The sequence below is a fragment of the Pipra filicauda genome, unplaced genomic scaffold, assembly GCF_003945595.2.
Source record: "Pipra filicauda isolate LSUMZ 115617 unplaced genomic scaffold, ASM394559v2 scaffold301_size890592_pilon, whole genome shotgun sequence".
In the NCBI taxonomy this organism is placed as follows: Eukaryota; Metazoa; Chordata; class Aves; order Passeriformes; family Pipridae; genus Pipra; species Pipra filicauda.
This window is the reverse complement of record NW_024104423.1, coordinates 340,307-359,130: the sequence shown is the minus strand read 5'-3', so window position 1 is coordinate 359,130 and position 18,824 is coordinate 340,307. Positions and strand designations below refer to the sequence as shown.

General features: G+C 39.3%; 1 protein-coding gene across 1 annotated transcript in view; it reads left to right on the top strand.

The window, feature by feature from the left end:
• Nucleotides 1–18,824, top strand: part of MYOM1 (myomesin 1) — a 94,589-nt gene that overhangs the window by 12,537 nt on the left and 63,228 nt on the right. Inside the window, exons 4-5 of the mRNA XM_039383291.1 lie at nucleotides 7,299–7,786; nucleotides 16,895–17,032. Coding sequence (XP_039239225.1) covers nucleotides 7,359–7,786; nucleotides 16,895–17,032 — 566 coding nt within the window. The 5' untranslated portion in view covers nucleotides 7,299–7,358. The remainder of the gene's footprint in view (nucleotides 1–7,298; nucleotides 7,787–16,894; nucleotides 17,033–18,824) is intronic.

Genomic DNA, 18,824 nt, shown 5'->3' with positions numbered 1-18,824 from the left:
TACAAAGATTTTTAGTAGAATGATTTTTAGCTCAACTGGACAATGATTTGTTTTCAACATTGATTTCAAATGACTGAAGCACTAAATGAAAAATATAGCAGATGAGAAGCTAATTATGCAGAACAGGCCAGGCTGTGCACTCAGCAGTGCTACAGCCTCTGCTTTGCACAATAAAATGGTCCCTATATAACTTGTTTCTGCCACACCTGGCCTTGAACACTTCCAGGGATGAGACATCCACAGCTTCTCTGGACAACTTGTTCCAGTGCCTCACCACCTTCACAGTAAAGAATTTCTTCCTAATATCTGATCTAAACCTATCCTCTTTCAATTTAAAGCCATTCCCCCTTGTCCTATCACTGCATGTCCTGGTAAAAGTTCCTCTCCAGCCCTCTTGTAGACCCGCTGGGTGGCTCTTATAACGTGTCCCCGGAGCCTTCTGTTGGATGCTACACTGCTTGGGGTTCCCAGCACAAAAGGGGATGTAAGATTGTACTGCTTTCTTCTTACAGTATTATTGCTAATACATTACATTTTGACTAACACCTTATAGAGTCTGAGTGCCTTTTTAACTGCAATAATAACGGACCAGCACCACCCAATGCAAAACAATCAATGATGCTCAGCACTTCTAGTGAAACACTTGCACTAGTTTCGCTTCATTTCACACATAATTTGAGAAATACCTTTTTTTATTTAACCTTTATTTTCATGGACAGCAAAAATGTGAGGGCTTGAACCATAGGCTGACAGTGCAGGAAAAGGCAGTGTCCACCTCATCATCCAACCCAGCCTCCACGTCAGTGAGGAGAAACTCTCTGATAGGAAACTCCAAAAGTAATTTCTATCCATATCAAGGAGACAGTGGTCTTGTACTTGGTCCTTCATTCAAGGAGGACCTTGAGTCCTGTCTGAGGCCAGACACTCAAGCTGCTGTAAGCTGCTCCTAGTCCCTTCTGTTAAAGTTTGACTCCCTGTGAAATACATGACTGAGAGTGATGCAGAGAACAAACAGAAACGGAGACTGACTTTTACCTGGAGATTAGTACCTTCTCATGGGTGAGGGTAAGAGAACACAGACTTCCCTTGTCTTCAGTGGGTTATGAAGATGGCAAGTTAGGGTATGATGGAGAATAGCACATTTTCCTAAAGTGATTTTTTTTTTTTTCTGGAGAAAAATGAATTTTTTGGGAATTGATTCAGAAAATTGGACCCAAGTTTGAAAACAAATTTCAGAAGACAACACACATGCTCAAAACCCTTTTGCTCCCGAAAGTGTTTTGCTAGTTTTATTTAAGACTCTACTTAAGTAAAAGAGATGGAATGGGATACTGTGGAATTTGACACATGCCCACAGCTACAGGATGCTGTAGCTCTCATAACTTCAGTGGAAAGTCTAGAAAGCTATTTTTTTCCGCCATGTCAGGTTCTAAATTAATATTTCAGCTTTCCCATTCAGAAAAACAAACAAGTCTTTGGCACTATGCAATTCTAATTAGGAGAAGACAGAACTAACATTACCCAAGAGTCTCTCTCCCAAGAACAATGTGACTAAATACATGTGGATGCTCAGTGCTGCAGAGATTCTGAGACTTGCAGAGCTCCAAGAGGTTTGAAATATGTACTTTGATATTCAAATAGAGGTTAAGTGATTTGAAATTAGCTGTGGAAATTATCTCATTAAAGCTAGATATAAATATGTGTAAATTTAAGTGCCAAAATAATAAAAGAATACAAAAGATTTTGCTGTTAACACTGTATCTCCATTTTATGTACAGAATAAACAGAGGCAGCACGGAATTTGAAACTGTATTGGACTTGATATACCCATAAAAACACTGAAAATGTTTAGATTTTTATCCCCCACCTGTGAGATACACAGATTGTACTGCAATGAGAGCAGAGAAACAAGATGTTTAATTGTTTTCATTTCCCTACATCTTTCTGAATTCTTAAAGCAATTTGCATGTCATTAAGATTTCTAAGGTGTCAGTAGAGATGATACACTGTGAAGGAGTGGATCAGGAATTTGTAATAGAATCCAGGAGTCCATCCACTGAAGCCCCTATCTTCTCTAATGAAAGGTATACATTATAGCCCAGAATATACAGCTCAGTGGCACTGCCATTGGCACAGCGCTCTGGGGGAAGAAAAGCTTTTGTTAGCGTTCCCATTTTTCATTCTGCCTATTGCAGGTTTGGCCAGTTTCCTGAGCCATAATACAGTTCCTATGACTGTACAACTTCTTGCTGGCCATACTTTCTGTCCTCAGGAGCCACGACCAAAAGCCCACACACTGAGTGTAGCTGAGCGGCTCCCAGTGTGGGAGATGAAGAGGATTGTGAACTTACTCCATAGTGCAGCATCAGGCAGGAAGCAGCAGCTCCACAGGGAACAAGTAGCCAGCGGGGACAATGAAGGGATTTCAGGTAGAATCAAGGCAATGAGGTGAGGAAGAAGATACTGGTGAACCATCGTAGAGAAAAGCCTGGGACCTGCTGGCCTCATCCAGACCTTATTGTTACACCCATAAGGGGGATGACCCCAGCAGGGGAGGAGGATCTGGAAAGTTCTCAGTTGTGCTGCATGGCGAGAGTGATGGAAAGTGGTTATAACAGAACTGAGAGGGTTAATATTTCTGTCAATGCAAATGCACAAAATAAAATGGACTAATCACTTTTATTGAAAGCTAAATTTACAGTGTAGAGCAAAATATGTATTTACAGTGATGTCACAGTGCATTCCACCTATTAGATCTCAGGTGATAGAAATTGTTCTGATGTAATATTCAGGGACATTGATTGCACATTTCTGTGCTCTTGGACACATGGTGTGACTCTTGGGGATGGTCCTGTTCAGGGCTGGGAGCTGGACTTGATGGTCCTTGTGGGTCCCTTCCAACTCGGCATGTTCTTTGATTCTGTGAAAGAAGACAAGCCTATTAGTTATTCCTAGAGGTAACACGGTTTAATTTAGAAACAAAAAGTTGGATCTTAGAGATGCATTGTTTATATCTACTTAAATGCCTCATGAGGTCATGTTCTTAATGTAGTATTTTATCTTAAAAAAGACAATAAAAAAGTAACACTTTGTCAACAGAACAAAAATACATATTTATTGAATTGTAACACACGGTATGGCTTTGCCAAGTCTTACTAGATTGTCATTAAACAGAAATATCTGTATTACATATACCTTGACTCGGCATTAAAAAAAAAATGGAACCCATAAAATATTCACATTCTTTTACCATGGCAAGGTCAATACAGGGACTGGTCTTCTTTAGTTTCTGACTCATGACACAATATTTTTTTTTGTTCTCCTAAATCTGATTTAAGTAAGGAAACAAGATCCTAGAAATAATTTTGAATTGGAATGCTGTTTCTATACAGAATTTAGTGAAGATACTTTAAAGGGAGAACTCTCAGTTTGAAGCTGCTGTCATCATGTCTTTGCACAGAGATAGTACAGGGTATCGGTATCTGTCTCTGTCTCTCTCCCTCTTCGATGTTATATTTATAGCATCCCCCTGGCCATAAAAGGTATGGACTGGGGCTCTGACATTCCACTGACTGCAGGCATTATTTTTGTTCTGGACCTTGAAGTCTAGTCCTTACCCCTCATCCTAACTACCTCTTTCTTTGCTGGCTTCATTGTTGCTGTATTTTTGTGCTATTCACCACTTGAGAGCTATTTCATTTGCTGCCATTCATTTGGGTCCTGGTAAGTGTTTCTTTATGCCAGAAAGCTTTATGTGTTCAATTATTTTTAATCTGAATCTGTAATGCCGAGCTCCCTTTATTCTTCTAAGCTCAGCAGTTATTTGAGGGACTTGTGGATATGAACTGAAAACATCTGAGGATTCAGCTGTGAAAAAAACCAAAGTAGTGCAAAAGCTTTTTTATTATCACTCAGCTATTATTGTATACTGTCACAGTACTCTCAAATGAAGCATGGCTTACTGAGATACAGGAGGAGTTTGTCATGTAACCTCCTTTGGGTTTACAAAATGTGTAAATAACCTAAATATTTTCTAGTTGCATAGGATGTCTTGTGATTTTAAAGCCATTGACTGAGCTGAAGGAAAATTTATCTTTTTTTTTTTTCCTTCTTAGCAGAGTTGTTTTTTTTTTTTAATCTATTTCATTATTTCACTGATTTGTGGAGTAGATCCTTAAAGAATTACATAGACTGGCAAACAGTGCAGTAGGTTAAGACAAGTAAAATCACTTCCTTTAGTGTGTTGCTACGACCTATGGACAAGTACAGAACTGTCTCTCTGCTCAGTAGTCATTTTAAAAATTCAATTGAATAGCTGCTAACATGTAGCTCCAAAAACTGCATATTCACCTATGGCCACTAAAATTTGTAGGCAGTGCTCTGCAGATATGAAATGCTACACAGATCTTGAAAGGAAGTGTTACCGTCACACTGAAGGGGCCTGGTTAATGGACACAGTCAAAGTGGGTGTAGGTAGCATGGATTTTATAAAACTTGAGAGATGAGAGTCAATCTGATAATCACACAGTGCTCCAAATAGGAGCAAAGTTCTTAGAAGGGTCTGAGTTTTTGTCATCTCTGATAGTGTCACTCTGATCAGACTAGTGTAACCAACTTATTCTGACCTATGAGCAATTCTTGATGTTTCAGAAGAAATATAAAACATTACTCATAGTGTGATAAAATACCTATGAAAGGAGTTTCCTCTTATAAAATGTGAGTCAGTGTCGATCTTTGATTTGAACCAGGAAAGATGACTGTGCTCAGCTCCTGCCTTACTGCCTTAGTTCTTATTCCTATCATAGACTCTTAATCCTTAGGACAGTGAAGTCCAGACCTTATGAGTTTGAAAGAAAAAGGTTTCCTTTGTACGTGTTAGCCTGTTCTTTTGATAAGATGTAGATGAAGTGCCTCATTTAACTTCTTAAAGGGCAACAAATGCAGAGCTTTGTGGTTTTAGATCACCTTCCTTACTTCGAAGCCTGAAAGGTTTGTGGGAATCCCTGAGCAACAGGACTGAATGGCTTTAGCATTGTGCCTATTGTATGTGTGATGAATCCAGCCAATGCTGCAGATAAAGTTGGTGAAGACAAAAGGAGACAACTGTGGTACTCTGCATAAGGAAAACAGGATGTTCTCATGTTCGTTTCCCTTTCAGCCTGCAAGACAATACTAATCCATACGCCTTAACATTGCTCAGCAGAGATCACCACGACTTGCAAATCCTAAACCTAGCTCGCCAGATCTGGGAGAGAAAGCAATGAAGAAAAATGAAGAAAAATAAATCTTCTGAAACTAGGAAAAATAAGAGAAATTATATTCTACTGGTAGTTAACAAAGTGAAATAAATAGCAACACAAACTATTGACAAGTATTAGACACAATGATACTAGACAGAATAATTGTGTTCTTTTAGACTGACATGAAAAAATAGATAGCATGAGGAATAAGGGAATTAAAGAGGAACATCATTTTTTACCATAGAGAACAATGAGTTAACACTTTCCCATTCCTCCCTATTCCTTAGATAAATATAAAGGAAATGCATAAACTGGTCTCCTTGAAGTCACTCTTTCACTGTGATGAGGATATCATCAATTTCTTTTACATAAAGACTTCTGAAATGAGTTTCTCACTTGTTGACCTTCTGCAAACAAATTATCTACTCTGTTATCCTACAAAGAACATCTCCCTTGAGAGACCCTACAAGTTTTCCTCTTTGTTGTTTTTTGACTGGTTGCTTGGGTTTTTTTGGTTTTGATTTTTCATAATTTATCTTGGTTAGGGTGAGTACCTTATCAGTTATTAAAGAAAATAGTTTGCAGTTTCTTGACTTGCTGTCAGAACCAAATACTAAAGAAAAAGACAAGGACTGAAATATAGGAAGCATAAAAACCATAGGGAAAAAACCCCACAGAATCACAAAATATTCTGAGCTGCAAGGCACCCATAAGGATCATAAAAGTCCAGCTCCTGGCCCTGCACAGGACAGGCCCACTCAAATATCTTGATTTTCATGAAGCCATGGTTGCTCTCCAGTTCTGTAAGTGTATTTTATGTAAAAAAATTAGATTTTTTTTTTATTAGGATGAATTAAAAAAGAAGCAGAACAAGTCTCTTATTGTTGCGATTGATATTTAAACACCCAATAACAAACACCTCTCACCATTGTTTTTGGATCTTTTTAAAATCGTTCTAAACATTCCTCATTGTAGCTCATCTCTATTAATAATCAGGTATCTTTTCAGGGATACTCCTAGACATGTTGTAAGCCTAAAGAGAAGAGACATAAAGGTTATCATGTGGATTAGTAGAGGCAAGCTTGCATGTCAAATAAGAAAAAGTCAGTTTTAACAACAGCAAAATAAAACAAATGCAAAATAGAGTCTGAATTGACAGCTTAAAAATAAACAAACAAGGGAAATCCTTTCTGCACTCAACCTTCATCCCATTTTGAGAGGGGAACTACCTCTCACCTGATCAAATTTCCTAGTACAAGTAACTGCAAGACAATCCACTGATGACTGTGCAAACTGAAATTTAGATGGGGCTATTTTATGGAGGAAGTTTCTTGACAATCTTGAACACGACATTCTAGGTTAAAAAAAGGGTTCATTTGGATTAAGGAGCACGATATTATTTTACCCACTGCATATAGATTGTATCCCTGATTAAACTGTAAAGGTATGATAAGCCCTTTTAAATTGAACGCTAGTATTACATACAAAAAAAGCAATGTAATATGCACGTTTACAGGAAAACTGACAGCCTTCTCAATCTTAATGTTTTTATTCATTGTTAAAACACTAAATGGAATATTAAATTGAATCTGAAAATTGGATTAAAATAATGAAATGTTCATATATTTTTATTTCAGCCTATGTAACCTTGTTGGAATTGCTCACAACTTTAAAATAATTTATTACTCTATTGTAATTGAACAAAATTATTTACACTATCTCTGAAGAAACCAGGCACACAGAGTTTCATTAGTTTGCAGTAATGAGTGGAGAAGTTAAGCACGTAAAACTTGAATAGTTGGCAGTAACAGGAAGGCCAACTACAAATGAAGGGACATATTAGTGTAAAGGTTTCTGGTCATGATGGATGATATATGAGCATCTTGAAATTTAAAGATGAATCTATCTGAAAGTTGGTCACCTCATAAAAAGATAACCCTGAATTCATTGCAGTTGATTTTACAAACCGTGTTAGTTCGTACGAAGTTACACATTCTTTGTATGCTACTCAGGAGTTTCCTTGACAATAGTCCTCATGTTTGATCTGTTCTTTTTCAGACACTATCCTGTTTATTAACATCCGGAGTGTGCAGTGAAAAGCAAAATTAGCAGACACCCATGATGTCTTTACCTTTCTACCAAAGACACCACGAGCACTATGACCGTGCGTACCGCCATAAAGCACTGTCATCCACTGTAAGCCAGTACCAAAAGGAAACAAAGAGTAAAGCTGCTGTCTATGCTCAAGGATCCACAGCTTATGCCAGGGGCTCTGCAGCCTATCGCCATGCCTCTGCAGCAGGCTTCAGCCTCGACTCCTCAGCAACATACAGTCATGGCTCCTCAGCCTACGACCTGGAGTCGGCAGCCTACAGCTATGGATCCACAGCCTATGATCACTCTGCTGCACAAAGCAAAAGATCTGCTGCCTACAGTCTTGACTCCGAATCCCTCAGCAGGAGCTCAGCTGCCTACAGCCATGCATCTGAATCCATCAACAAGCTGGCTGCAGCCTACAGGCTGGGATCTGAAGCCTACAGTTTAGGGTAAGTAGATCCATCTTTGAAACAGTGTTCCAGTACAAAAATGTCCAACCAACTCCCATTGAAATCAATGGCAAACTCTACTCCTCTTCCACATAAATTGTCCCTGTAACTCAATGTTAATGCGTTTTCCTGGTGTGATGTCTTTCGTTTGGCTTTGGGAATGGCAAGGACTGTGATCAGCTTAGTTTGTTGGACTAATTCATGTGTGATGGTTGGACTGGTATAATAAGAGCACTGGCAATGCTGGTGTGGCTGAATAATGACATATTCATGTTCCAAAATGATTAGGTATGAGACACCTCTCCTTCCAAGTTGTTTAGCCATATTAGAACAGCTGAATTTAATATGAAGAGTTGAGACAGCTTTTGGGTTGAAGCTGTCTCTTACCTGACCAGGATGAAGCAGTAAAAGGACTCAAAGCTGTTCATGCAAGTTTGAGCTGACCTGTCCATATATCATTAATTCTTCTTTGCCCTAACGATTTCACTTTTATGCTGACTGATTCAAGAAATTGAAATTTACACATTGTATATTGGTTGAGGCATACTATTTCCAAAGCAGGAATATCCTGAAGTGTCCATCTTGCATGAGAAGAGCAGCTATGCTTAGCTGCCATGTTTTTCTGCTTATTTAAGATTATAAATATTGCTTAAGCAATTACATTAGCAGAACATTTTTTATATAGTAGCCTTATATTATTTGTATGCATATATCTCAGAGATTTACAGAAATTAGGAGAGTATTAAAGTAAGATTAGAACAGCTGTTAGCAACAAAGGAAATGATCAACAAATTATAGCCCAAAACATCTGCTTGCTGTTATATTAATACAAAATTTAGAGTATCGTTAGAAGAACTGATCAAGACTTGTCAACCAGACTGCCCAGGGAAGTAGTGGAATCATCATCCTTGGAAATGTTCAAAAAACATGTGGTGCTGGCACTTAGGGACATGGTTTAGTGGTGTGCTTGGCAATGCTGGGTTAATGGTTGGACTTGATGATCTTAGAGTCCTAATGATTCTATGATTCTACAGCTGACTGTCTCAGACTGGGTAATATCCAGTTTTTGCTGTTGAAACAATTTCACTTGTGCAGATAATTAACCACTTAGTGAAGCAGTGAGAACCTCATTTATAATCTGCTGGTGAAGGGAAGCAAACTGGAGGTGCTGAGACTGAGAGTTATGCTTCCAAAGAGAGTTGCGTAGGGCAAAATATCCCAAATTTCTTCAGTGATGCAGTTATGTCTGTGCTCTGTTGCTGTCCCTAACCCAAAGTCTCCTTCTTGTTATAGAAAAGATTCCCATAAAAAATAGGAACATTACTTGAAGTCGTAAAAAATTATTATTCAAAAAAGCTGTTTCTCAGTCCCAGTTACAAGCACTTCAGTTGTCATATGAGTGTCTTCTGAAACTGTATATTTTTAATAAGAAGAACTCTAATGTCAGCAAAGTAACATTAAAAGAAATGAAATTGCTTGATCGGGAGAGAACTTGCAACATTTCCAGGTTTCCTTAGGTTTTGTTCAAGATAATAGCTTTTGGTTTAAAATAGTATATTTGCACATATAGTACTCCATAGTACAAAACTTGCCAGTAGTTTCATATGCTATCCTGGTAATCAGAGGTAAGAATGTCTCAGCTGTAACTTCTTTTTCTTTTCTGTGGTCCTGTCATTGTGTTGGAGGCTTGAGAAACACAATGCTGCTATGTAAGATGAGGGCTCTAGAGATTAGACACCTGTGATTCAAATCTCTCTTGTACAAAACTTAATTAACGTATGAGAGGATATGTTTCTGAATGAAAATCTCAATATTTAATATGGTTTTATGGTTAATATCGCCTTTATGTTAGTATTTACTTTGTTTTTGCAGCCCATTTTTCTGCAATTTGCAAGGGGTAAAGTGGAACAAACAATGTGACTCTACAGTTAAATGTAGTGCCAATTTGAAGTAACTCTTTCCAAGTTTGTGCTGTCTTCCCCAGATGGCCTAAAACACTTCAAGAGGTAACATGGAAACAAAAAGTTTTACTAAAATAAATTGGGCAAATGAAAAACTTTCTGTTTTCACCTCTATGAAAGTAATGATGCAGGAAAAAAAAAAGAAAACAATAAAAAGGAAATGGGTCTTCAAATTTTTTCAATTTTTAAGAAGTAGAAGGGGCCTTGAATATAAATATCTAAATGACCTCAAGTGATGTTCATTTGAAACAAGAATAGACACATGAATCCAAATCCAGGCAAAATTTTTCAGCTAACAATTGATTATTGAGTATCACTAGATAGTAATGTCAAATATACACTTATGTATAATGGATACAGTTTTGTGGATAAACACCAACAAGCCCAACAGGAAAATTCAAATACTAAGCTTTTATTCAGGTCACTTCTTATTTTGATATAAAGTAGCCTCTGCTATACTTTAGTAGTTTTGCAAAATCTAAGTTGCATCCTTTTCTGTAGTCACCGTACAGAAGAGTGTTCATGAAGCAACAGTGTTGATGTGCAGATTGTGCTATGTGAGGATTTTATCACAGGGAAAATAGTGGAGAAGGACTAGGGACTAGATAACCTGCAAGACCTTGATCTGGACCCAGTTCTCTGACGTTGAGGTCCCACTTGAGTGGAAAACATGCCCAGAGCATGGACATAGACATCTTGAAGGAGCCACAGCTTGCTTTCTCGTGAGGACCAAAAAATCTCCGTGTGCAAGTAGACTCTCCTCCCCCACATTTCAAGTCTTCTTCACACCATGACAACTTGAAGAAGTAAAAGGACAAAAATGAAAACTGGCAAAAGCAAGAGCAAGTATGCAATCTTGCAGCTTTGCTGATTACAGTTTGCAAAACTGCAAAACCCTTGGCTCCTATAAGAAAGTGCCTCTCACTGTGTAAAGATTGCCCCTTCACACCCAGCCCTCCTCACCAGCTCCCAGGACTGCTTGTAGCTACACACTGCTTCTTTGGCTTCAGCAGAGGCAGGAGAATGGGAGTGTACTGCTTCCCCTGAGGTGTGGGCAACATCTATGCAGGTGAGGGGTGGCAGCTCTCTTGCTTAATCCGATGTTGTGGCCACTCATCTTCTTCCCTATCCAGTCCTCCGGGGATGCCAGCATGGGCAGGTTGGCTCCTGTGGGAAAACCTTCAACAGCAACGCTCCATCCTCCATGTGTTTCTGAGAAGCTTTGAGTCAGATCTGCAAAAGCTGCTTATAGCACTACAGGCCTGTCAAACAGGATTTCTGGATTAAACTCGTTTACCTCTTTTTTGGGAAGCTCAGTCATCTGCCTTTGCTCGATCTTTCACTGCTTTTCCATGTGTTATTTTTCTGTCTAGCAACATCAGAAAATCCCATTGTGTCACAGACAGATTATCTACCACCAAAAGGGCCAAACACTTGCTTAGAGGGAAAACAGAATTTACTGGTGTGGCTCAGACGTTTGCATGTATTTTGCAGGTCAAATAAAACAGCAAAGAAGATGTGGTGTAATTCAAGTAAACCAACCAGACAGTGGAGAGATGCCATACTAACTTACAATTAATTAGACTGCCAGACAGTGAGAGTAAATGTTCTTCTGAGCAATATTGTAACCAGGATCATGACAGGGCTGGGTAAATAATACACTTTCAGAAACATGAGAGGACCATGATCTTGGCACTGCTCATCCTTTGGTTTATTATAGGTGAGGGTTAAGAAGGCAGCTTCCAGACGTCATAGTCAAGCATGGAATTTATTTTAATGAGACCTGCTATGTGGAAACAATTCCCCTTCAAATAAAATTGTTGTGGAAGCTGTGTTAGGGAACAGAATGATTATTGCCAGCAATATTGCCTGGACTTGTGACAAATCTGTCAACAACTTAAAATTAATATAGCTACTGGAGCACATCTCTCATTTTTAAAGGCTACCTTTAAAGAGCTCTTCTCAGAAAATCCTATTTTTTTTTCCTTCCTGTAACTGGGTTTGTCAATCCACTATCTCCTCTGTAAAGTGAGTAAATTAAAACACAGAGTATTAGGAAAGAAGTATCTGCTAGAAAGACAACCTGGAAAATGCCTCTTGGCTAATGGACCTCATCCAGCAGCTACAGCTGGTACAGACATGCCGCCATTTCTTTATGCTGTTGGAATAAAATGAGAGAGAGATGTAACAAAAGTATGCTGAGGACATGATTTTGTAGTGGTGTAAAAGAGCTTACAGGTGCCTTTTCATGCAGGACTGAAATAACTAAGGAATAGGGTGTTGTGCCCTGCTCCCAGAACACATTCTGGCAGCATGCTCTGGGAGCATTCTGGCAGACAATTTCTACCTTCGCTGGGTGCAGACTCTCTTTGTGCAGGGAGGGAACTCTGTCTCTTCATGCACAGAAACAAGGACAGTGATAATATAATCTCTGTCTGAGAATAAGAAATCAAAACAAAACCTCTGTTTGGGAGTTTCAGAAGCCCTGCATAATGTTGTTGTCTTTAGTTTCTCTGTTGGACTAGGGGGGAAAAGCTAATAGCATCTGTTTTTTGCATCTCTGCAGAACATGAATTTAGCATTTACAACTCAGTGACTCTACTGAGAAAGTAGAAAAATGCTGGCATTGCTATTTTAACATGCTGAAAAAACACCAAGAAATGAGAACAGTAGGCTTGAACCACCAACCTTGATAAGGCAATACAGATAGTACCTGACCTGGAAATAAATATACATATGCTAGCTAGGCATATCAAATGAGGCTGAAAGATGTTAAAAGGTCATGGTACTGTTCCTCTGTATGAAACTAGAGAACGCTGATACCCTGCTCCTTCTCCTCCAGGGAGATTCTGTTCCACATATCAGGTAAAAGGTTGGAACATTTTAAAATAAAGGGCAAGATTTTAGAATCTGGTTCAAGAAAGCAGAGTCCTCCTTTGGGCCACCTAAATAATGGTTGTAGACAGGATTTGGGTTTTGTGTTGTACAGTAGGAAATAGTAATAACACAAAAGGTAAACAGGGAAATAAACCTCATGATAGAATAGCATTTAATCTGTTTTCCTATCTAAAGAGCTCCATTTGAATATGCATTTCTACTAACCTTCCTATAGCTCTGCCTGATCAAAAGCAAATGACAGGATTTGGAAAGGAGAAACATTTTCTGCTGCTTCAAATTTATTTATCTCAGCTCATGGCTTATGCAGTGCAATTCTAAAGAAGATTTTAGAGTTACTCTGAAGGTCTCTGAAAACACCAGCTGGGTGCTCTGGTGTGGTCATGGAGCAATTAGAGATTTAGGAAGAACTGTGAAAGAAAGCGAAAATAAACCAGAAAGCATATTGTGCCAGTGTTTTAATCCAAGGTATGATGGTAGTTGAAATACCAAGTGCAGTTCTGATCATCTCATCTCAAAATGTACAGTCTGAAACTAGAAAAGGATCAGATATCTGCAAAGAGGGTAGGAGGAGGTGTGGAGTGCTTTCTGTTGGGGAAAGGTAAGACCCTGGGGCTCTTACCTTGGAAAAGAGATGAACGTGTGCAAGTGATGTTATTGAGTGATGTGATAGATGTGCAGAGAGTAAAGAAAGAAAATTTTTCACCCAGTGTGGCATGTAAGCACAGAAGAGATTATAAAGTGGCAGATAAAAACAGGTTCAAAAGAAAGTGCCACTTTCATATACAAAATTGTAAGCTCACTGTTACAGCCAGGATGCAACCTCTGGCTCAGGATGTCCCTAGGTCTTTACTTGAAACCAAAAGGTTTTATCAAGGGATTTTACTCTCCATTAACTTTCTTTTTACCCATTCTTGACCAGGAACTGGAAACCGGTCTAAAAGCACCACCAGCAATATTCAATGGAACACTTCTCAGCAATGTCTTCCTTAGTCCAGATCAACTTTCTGGAAGAGCAAATGACTGAAGGAAATTGATTAGAGTGTTGTGTTATTAATCTGAGAATAGCAGATAATTAGAGGATCCACATGGATCCATTATTCAGCTCACAATTATTATATGCACTTTGGATAGCTGAGTGCTCTCTCTCCTGTACCACTCCAAAGTATTGCTCTTAGGAGACAGCACAACAACTCTTGCTTCAGCTGCCACTTCCAGGGAAAGAAGAAGAGAGGAAAAGACATCTAGAAAGGTGATTTCCTGTTCCCAAGAACATACACACAAGAACTGACCAAGGGATGCCACAGTATGAAGGATCCAGGAGTAATAACCTAGAAAATAATCAGGTGGCTGCAGCAAAAGTTCCTCAATGAAGAGACATTGTTTAGCAAACTCAGAAGTGAGTGGCAATCAGCTGTGCATGTATGCTGTTTTTATCCTAGTCATCATACCTCAGTAAAAGTCCCAGTTCTGTTTCTGTTTCTCAGGTTTCATTATGATAAAGATCTCTGGCATTAATCTGAAGGATTCAGGGGATATTTTTGTAAAGTGAGATGTGGAAGGCAGAAAAAATGAAGGTGAGATATTCAACTTCAAACACTTGGAGTGTTTAAGTAAAAAATACAACTGTCAAACAAAGACAGCCTATAGGAATTTATTCTTTCCTTTTCAAATAATTTTAGAGTGTTGTAAGTGAAAGATAGGAAATCCCCACTATCATATAGGAATTGCATCAACATAATGCCAGCAGGGAGTGATGGGAGTGATGGTATGCCCCCCATTAATTCCCTACAAAAGTGCATAATCTGGACTGTATATGAAAACTAAACTGTCAGCGAGACCAAACTCTCCTTTAGGAACAAAGTACTAGTCTGGATTTAACAGTGCTGTAAATACCTGAGCTGAAAGTTTTACCGCATTTTTCAACTACTTTTATGAAAATAGAAACTTCTTGACATTTTAACTAAAGTTAAAATAGTACCATTCTCCTTCTTGATCTAGAAACAACCAGGAATCAAGTAGCCTTCCAAAAGGTCCAGCCTAAAGCCCTGAGGAAATCTGATGGCAGTCAGTGTCAAAATTCCAGGTTTGTCTCATTTTAAAATAGGACAGGAACAAAAGTCATCTGCTAAGTAAAGAACTGCAGCTCCTTACAGACTATAGGTCACTTATGAAAAATAATGGAAGTAGTTTGCCTTTGATGTTTCACATCACTTATTTGATGATGAGTTCTCCCAGTACATTTGTGGTTTGCCCTAGTGATTGTACCACATCATTGTCCAATCCAGGAGTGAGGCCATTGCATATCCTGCTTCACAAAATCCTTTTTACAGTACTCTCTCTGGACTGTGCCCAAGTGTTTTCTGCATGGATTTCTGTCCCTAGAGCTGGATCTGCCTCTCTTGGACACCCTTCCACCAGTGCCTGGTGTCAGACCCCACAACATCTCTCTACTGTAGACGTGATCTGTGCCTTGGCTGACTCATTGGTGCCTAACGTGGAAAAGCCTTGGCCCCAGTCCTGTAGTGTGTACCACAGGCCCTCACTGGCTGTGCTTTTCTTTACATGGAAACCAGGATACAGGAAGAGGAGGAAGGAAGGAGAATCAGTGTGTGGTTGCTTTTACCCCCTGTATCAAGCTTTTTTTGACAGTTGGGAACACAGAGGAGAGGAGCTGCCTCATTGCAATGCCAGGCAAGCTGAATACAGTTGGACCTGATGAGATGGGAACTAAAGGAAAGGAAACTCTTGCTGACAGTGCTGGAAGTGGCAGGGCAAAAAGATGAGGGCTGGAAAGGAGATGTGGGAGGGGATGTGACGTTAAGGCAAGGAACTAGATGGAGAAGGATAAAAAATTACATTAGGAAAGACATTAAGAGAACTAGAGAATGGGAGACTGATTTAGCAGGGACTGTGTAGGGAGAGAACTCAGTCTGAGCAAAAGGATGGGCACAAAGAAACAAAGGAAATAAAGACGGGAGAATGAAACTGGACCAGTGTGATCTTACACACAATCTCAATGAATAGATTATTACTACATATTTGGGAAATTAAGCACTTTTATTGTGTTGGAGACACCTCTGAATCTTGGTACTTTTGCAGGGATACAGCCTAAGGAAAACATTAGCCCAAGGATATAATATCTGTAATGCTACATTAGGCATGTGTAACATTCTCAGGGACCCAGTGCTAGCATGAGTTTTGATTATATGTGTACAGCATACTGTGTAAGATATCCAGGGTAAGGGAGGAAAGACAATCCCTGATAGTGGTACGTGGCTGGGATAACGAGCCTTTCTGAGAAACTCTGTGCCTTAATTCTGCTCCTGTATCTGAACATGTAAGTGGTGAGCTTATGCTGTGCAGAAAAATGTCTGGACCATCAATGTGGTGATGTTGCAACAGAGATGAATAAACTTTGGGGATTTATAAAAGGCTGACAACTAATTAGCATATTCCATAGATCTGGGAGTTAGATATGTGTTGCTTTGGGAAAGGAGAATGAAGTGTTTGGAGCTTCGCTAACACAAGTTGCAACCATGTCAAAAATGAACCTAAAATGATTGCCTCAAATATGCTTCGTGGTCCTCAGAATCCCGCCCAGGCTGGCGAGGGGGGCAGCCTTCCCTCTAATTTACTCTTCTTCCTTTCCACTCATTCTCCATTTCTCTGTGTTATGTTAAATGGTGCTACTTCACTCAGCTCTTCACTTCTACTGGATTGGAGTGGTTTGGGAGAGCAGTGGAAATGGCAACACTGGTGACTCTGCCGTACAATTTCTGCAGAGAAATTTAAATGCATAATTACTTTGGATATATTTGCACACCACCATTTTGTTTCAGAACCAGACAATTTCAGGACTGTAAATTTTGGAAATGTAGAGGTTATGAGTTCAGATGCATTCTTCAGAATTACTCAGTAATCTCAGTGACTTCAGGACCTATCAAAACTGGATATATGAACTCTCCAAACCCCAAACCAAGAGCTATTAAATGTACATTTCTATCAGGTATATTGTTTATTTTCTCTATTAGATTTAATACCAAGGGGCATCAGTGGTATGTTTGTAATGATGAGTTTGTTAAAAGTACATTTGGTTATGTGTTTAATAACTCTTGAAGCTATGACTATAAAAATTTATAAACTCTTGCTTATAAAGTAAGACAGCAACATATTTTAGTACTTTAATTGTATTTTGGAGTTCTTCTTAACAGTTTTTTCCCTCAATTTAACAATATAATTTTTATTTCAGACTGAAAAACTCCAATTTAATGATTGAAGATCAATCCTATAAGATGAGTCCCAAAGCAAAGAGAGCAAAACAGAATTTGATATCTGAGGACAAAGAGAATGAAGCCATGGACTATTCAGTGCCCATATTCACAGGACGGTATGTTTTGTTTTGTATATTATTTCTGACATTTTATTAACAAATTATAAAATAACTAATCCTTTAATCTATTTTTACACTCATGGATCTCATGGTGATAGTTTGCACTTCACGTGAGTGATAAAAAGATAAAGAGAAGTCAACTGACTGGTAGAAAATCAGACATTGATCATCCAGAGCCAGGACAAATGAACCTACGTGTCAGGACTGTGTTTTGAACATGTTGTCAGGGCCACTTTCTATGAAATGAAAATATAATTATAACCCTACTTATTGGGAACTTGACAAGCATGTTGTCCACATTATTTAGCTTATTCCTTTGTTTTGAAGACTTGCTCTGTAATCAAATGTCTCTTACCAAGCATTAAACATAGAAACAACAAAACAATGTGCTAATGTCTTGTCCTGGCAAAGGGAAAACCTGGAATGAAACCAAACACCCTCTCAAATCCATTGTAATTATTCATACTGATCTCACGTATTGGTGGTATTTCTTGTATGGTTACTGCTGATGTAATACATCTTACTGCGGTAGTGTTCTCAGTAAAGCTAAATGTGAACTTTATGTGGAAGCCAGAACCAACATGAGCAAGGAGGATCCCCTGCCCTTTTTGGGGTATGGCATAGTGATTTTAGTAGGTATGTCCAACACTTCCAGCATAGTCACTTTTTCAGATTAATAGATACTGGGGTGTGGTGTGGAAAACTGGTTCCTGCTTAGAGGCCAGGAGAAAAATTTTTTGCCTATTTGCGGTTGAACAGAAACCTCCCTACAACTTGTCTTTCCTCTGCACAGCAGAATTTTTCATGGGACCCTTCCAAGCTGTTTCTGGGAGCCCGTGCTTTTCTGTCTACTGCTTAGTCAACACCTGTGGCAGTGAATCTGATGAGAAACTTGTTTAAACATGTTTTAAAATGGCTCTTTGTGGTCCCTTTGCAAACACGTGTTTCTTCTTCCCAATACCCCCCACAGCAACTGTTATCTCCCATGCAGGAGTGTCCTGGGAAAGGTATCCTGAGGCGTCCCATTGGTCCTTTGTTTAACCCCTTCCTATTGGCTGTTGACCCTTTACCTGATGGTTTCTTTTGTGTGACCCTGAACTTGTGATTGGTCCCCTTTGACCCTCCTAAAAGCCTTATAAACCCCTTCCCAACAATAAACTCTCTCTTGCCTCCTCTCCACGCCGGTGTGCTGTCTCTGTGCCTGCCATGGAGCCACGTGGGTGGTGGGGGAAGGGGAGGGCACCTCTCCCCTCCAGGCTCGGGGCCTGAAAAACCCTGTTTCTGGAGTTCCCCTTCCCCGTCCCACAAGACGTCGGAAATGGTTCTTCAGACGGAGAAGGAACTAGAGCTGGGCTCCCCCACGTCGTGGATGGGGAAAGGGAAACCCATAAACACCCAATGGCGCTTTTGCTTTGTATCCAAACTTGTGGTTTTGTATGAAACTGAGTTCCAGCTTGTCAGTGGAAGATATTATTGCTCTGGCCTTCGGAGCATTTATGATGCTTTTGTGATGAGACCAGCAGTTTTGGTTTTATTAACTCTCTCCCACTATCTCGGAGTAATTTTTGTCTCATCCGCTGTATATTCCTGCATTGGATTCACTGCTTTTTGATCCAACCAACATTAAGAAACACACCGTTGCCTTTTAAAAAAATTGCTCTGGAGTTTCCTCTGTATCTTTTGTGATAGAAATACATAAATAGTTATGTGATAGTCTAAACAAAACTTGTAATAACATGTTCTCCATATTCTCAAGGCTTCTCATTACTTTTGCACGTCACACGGTGCT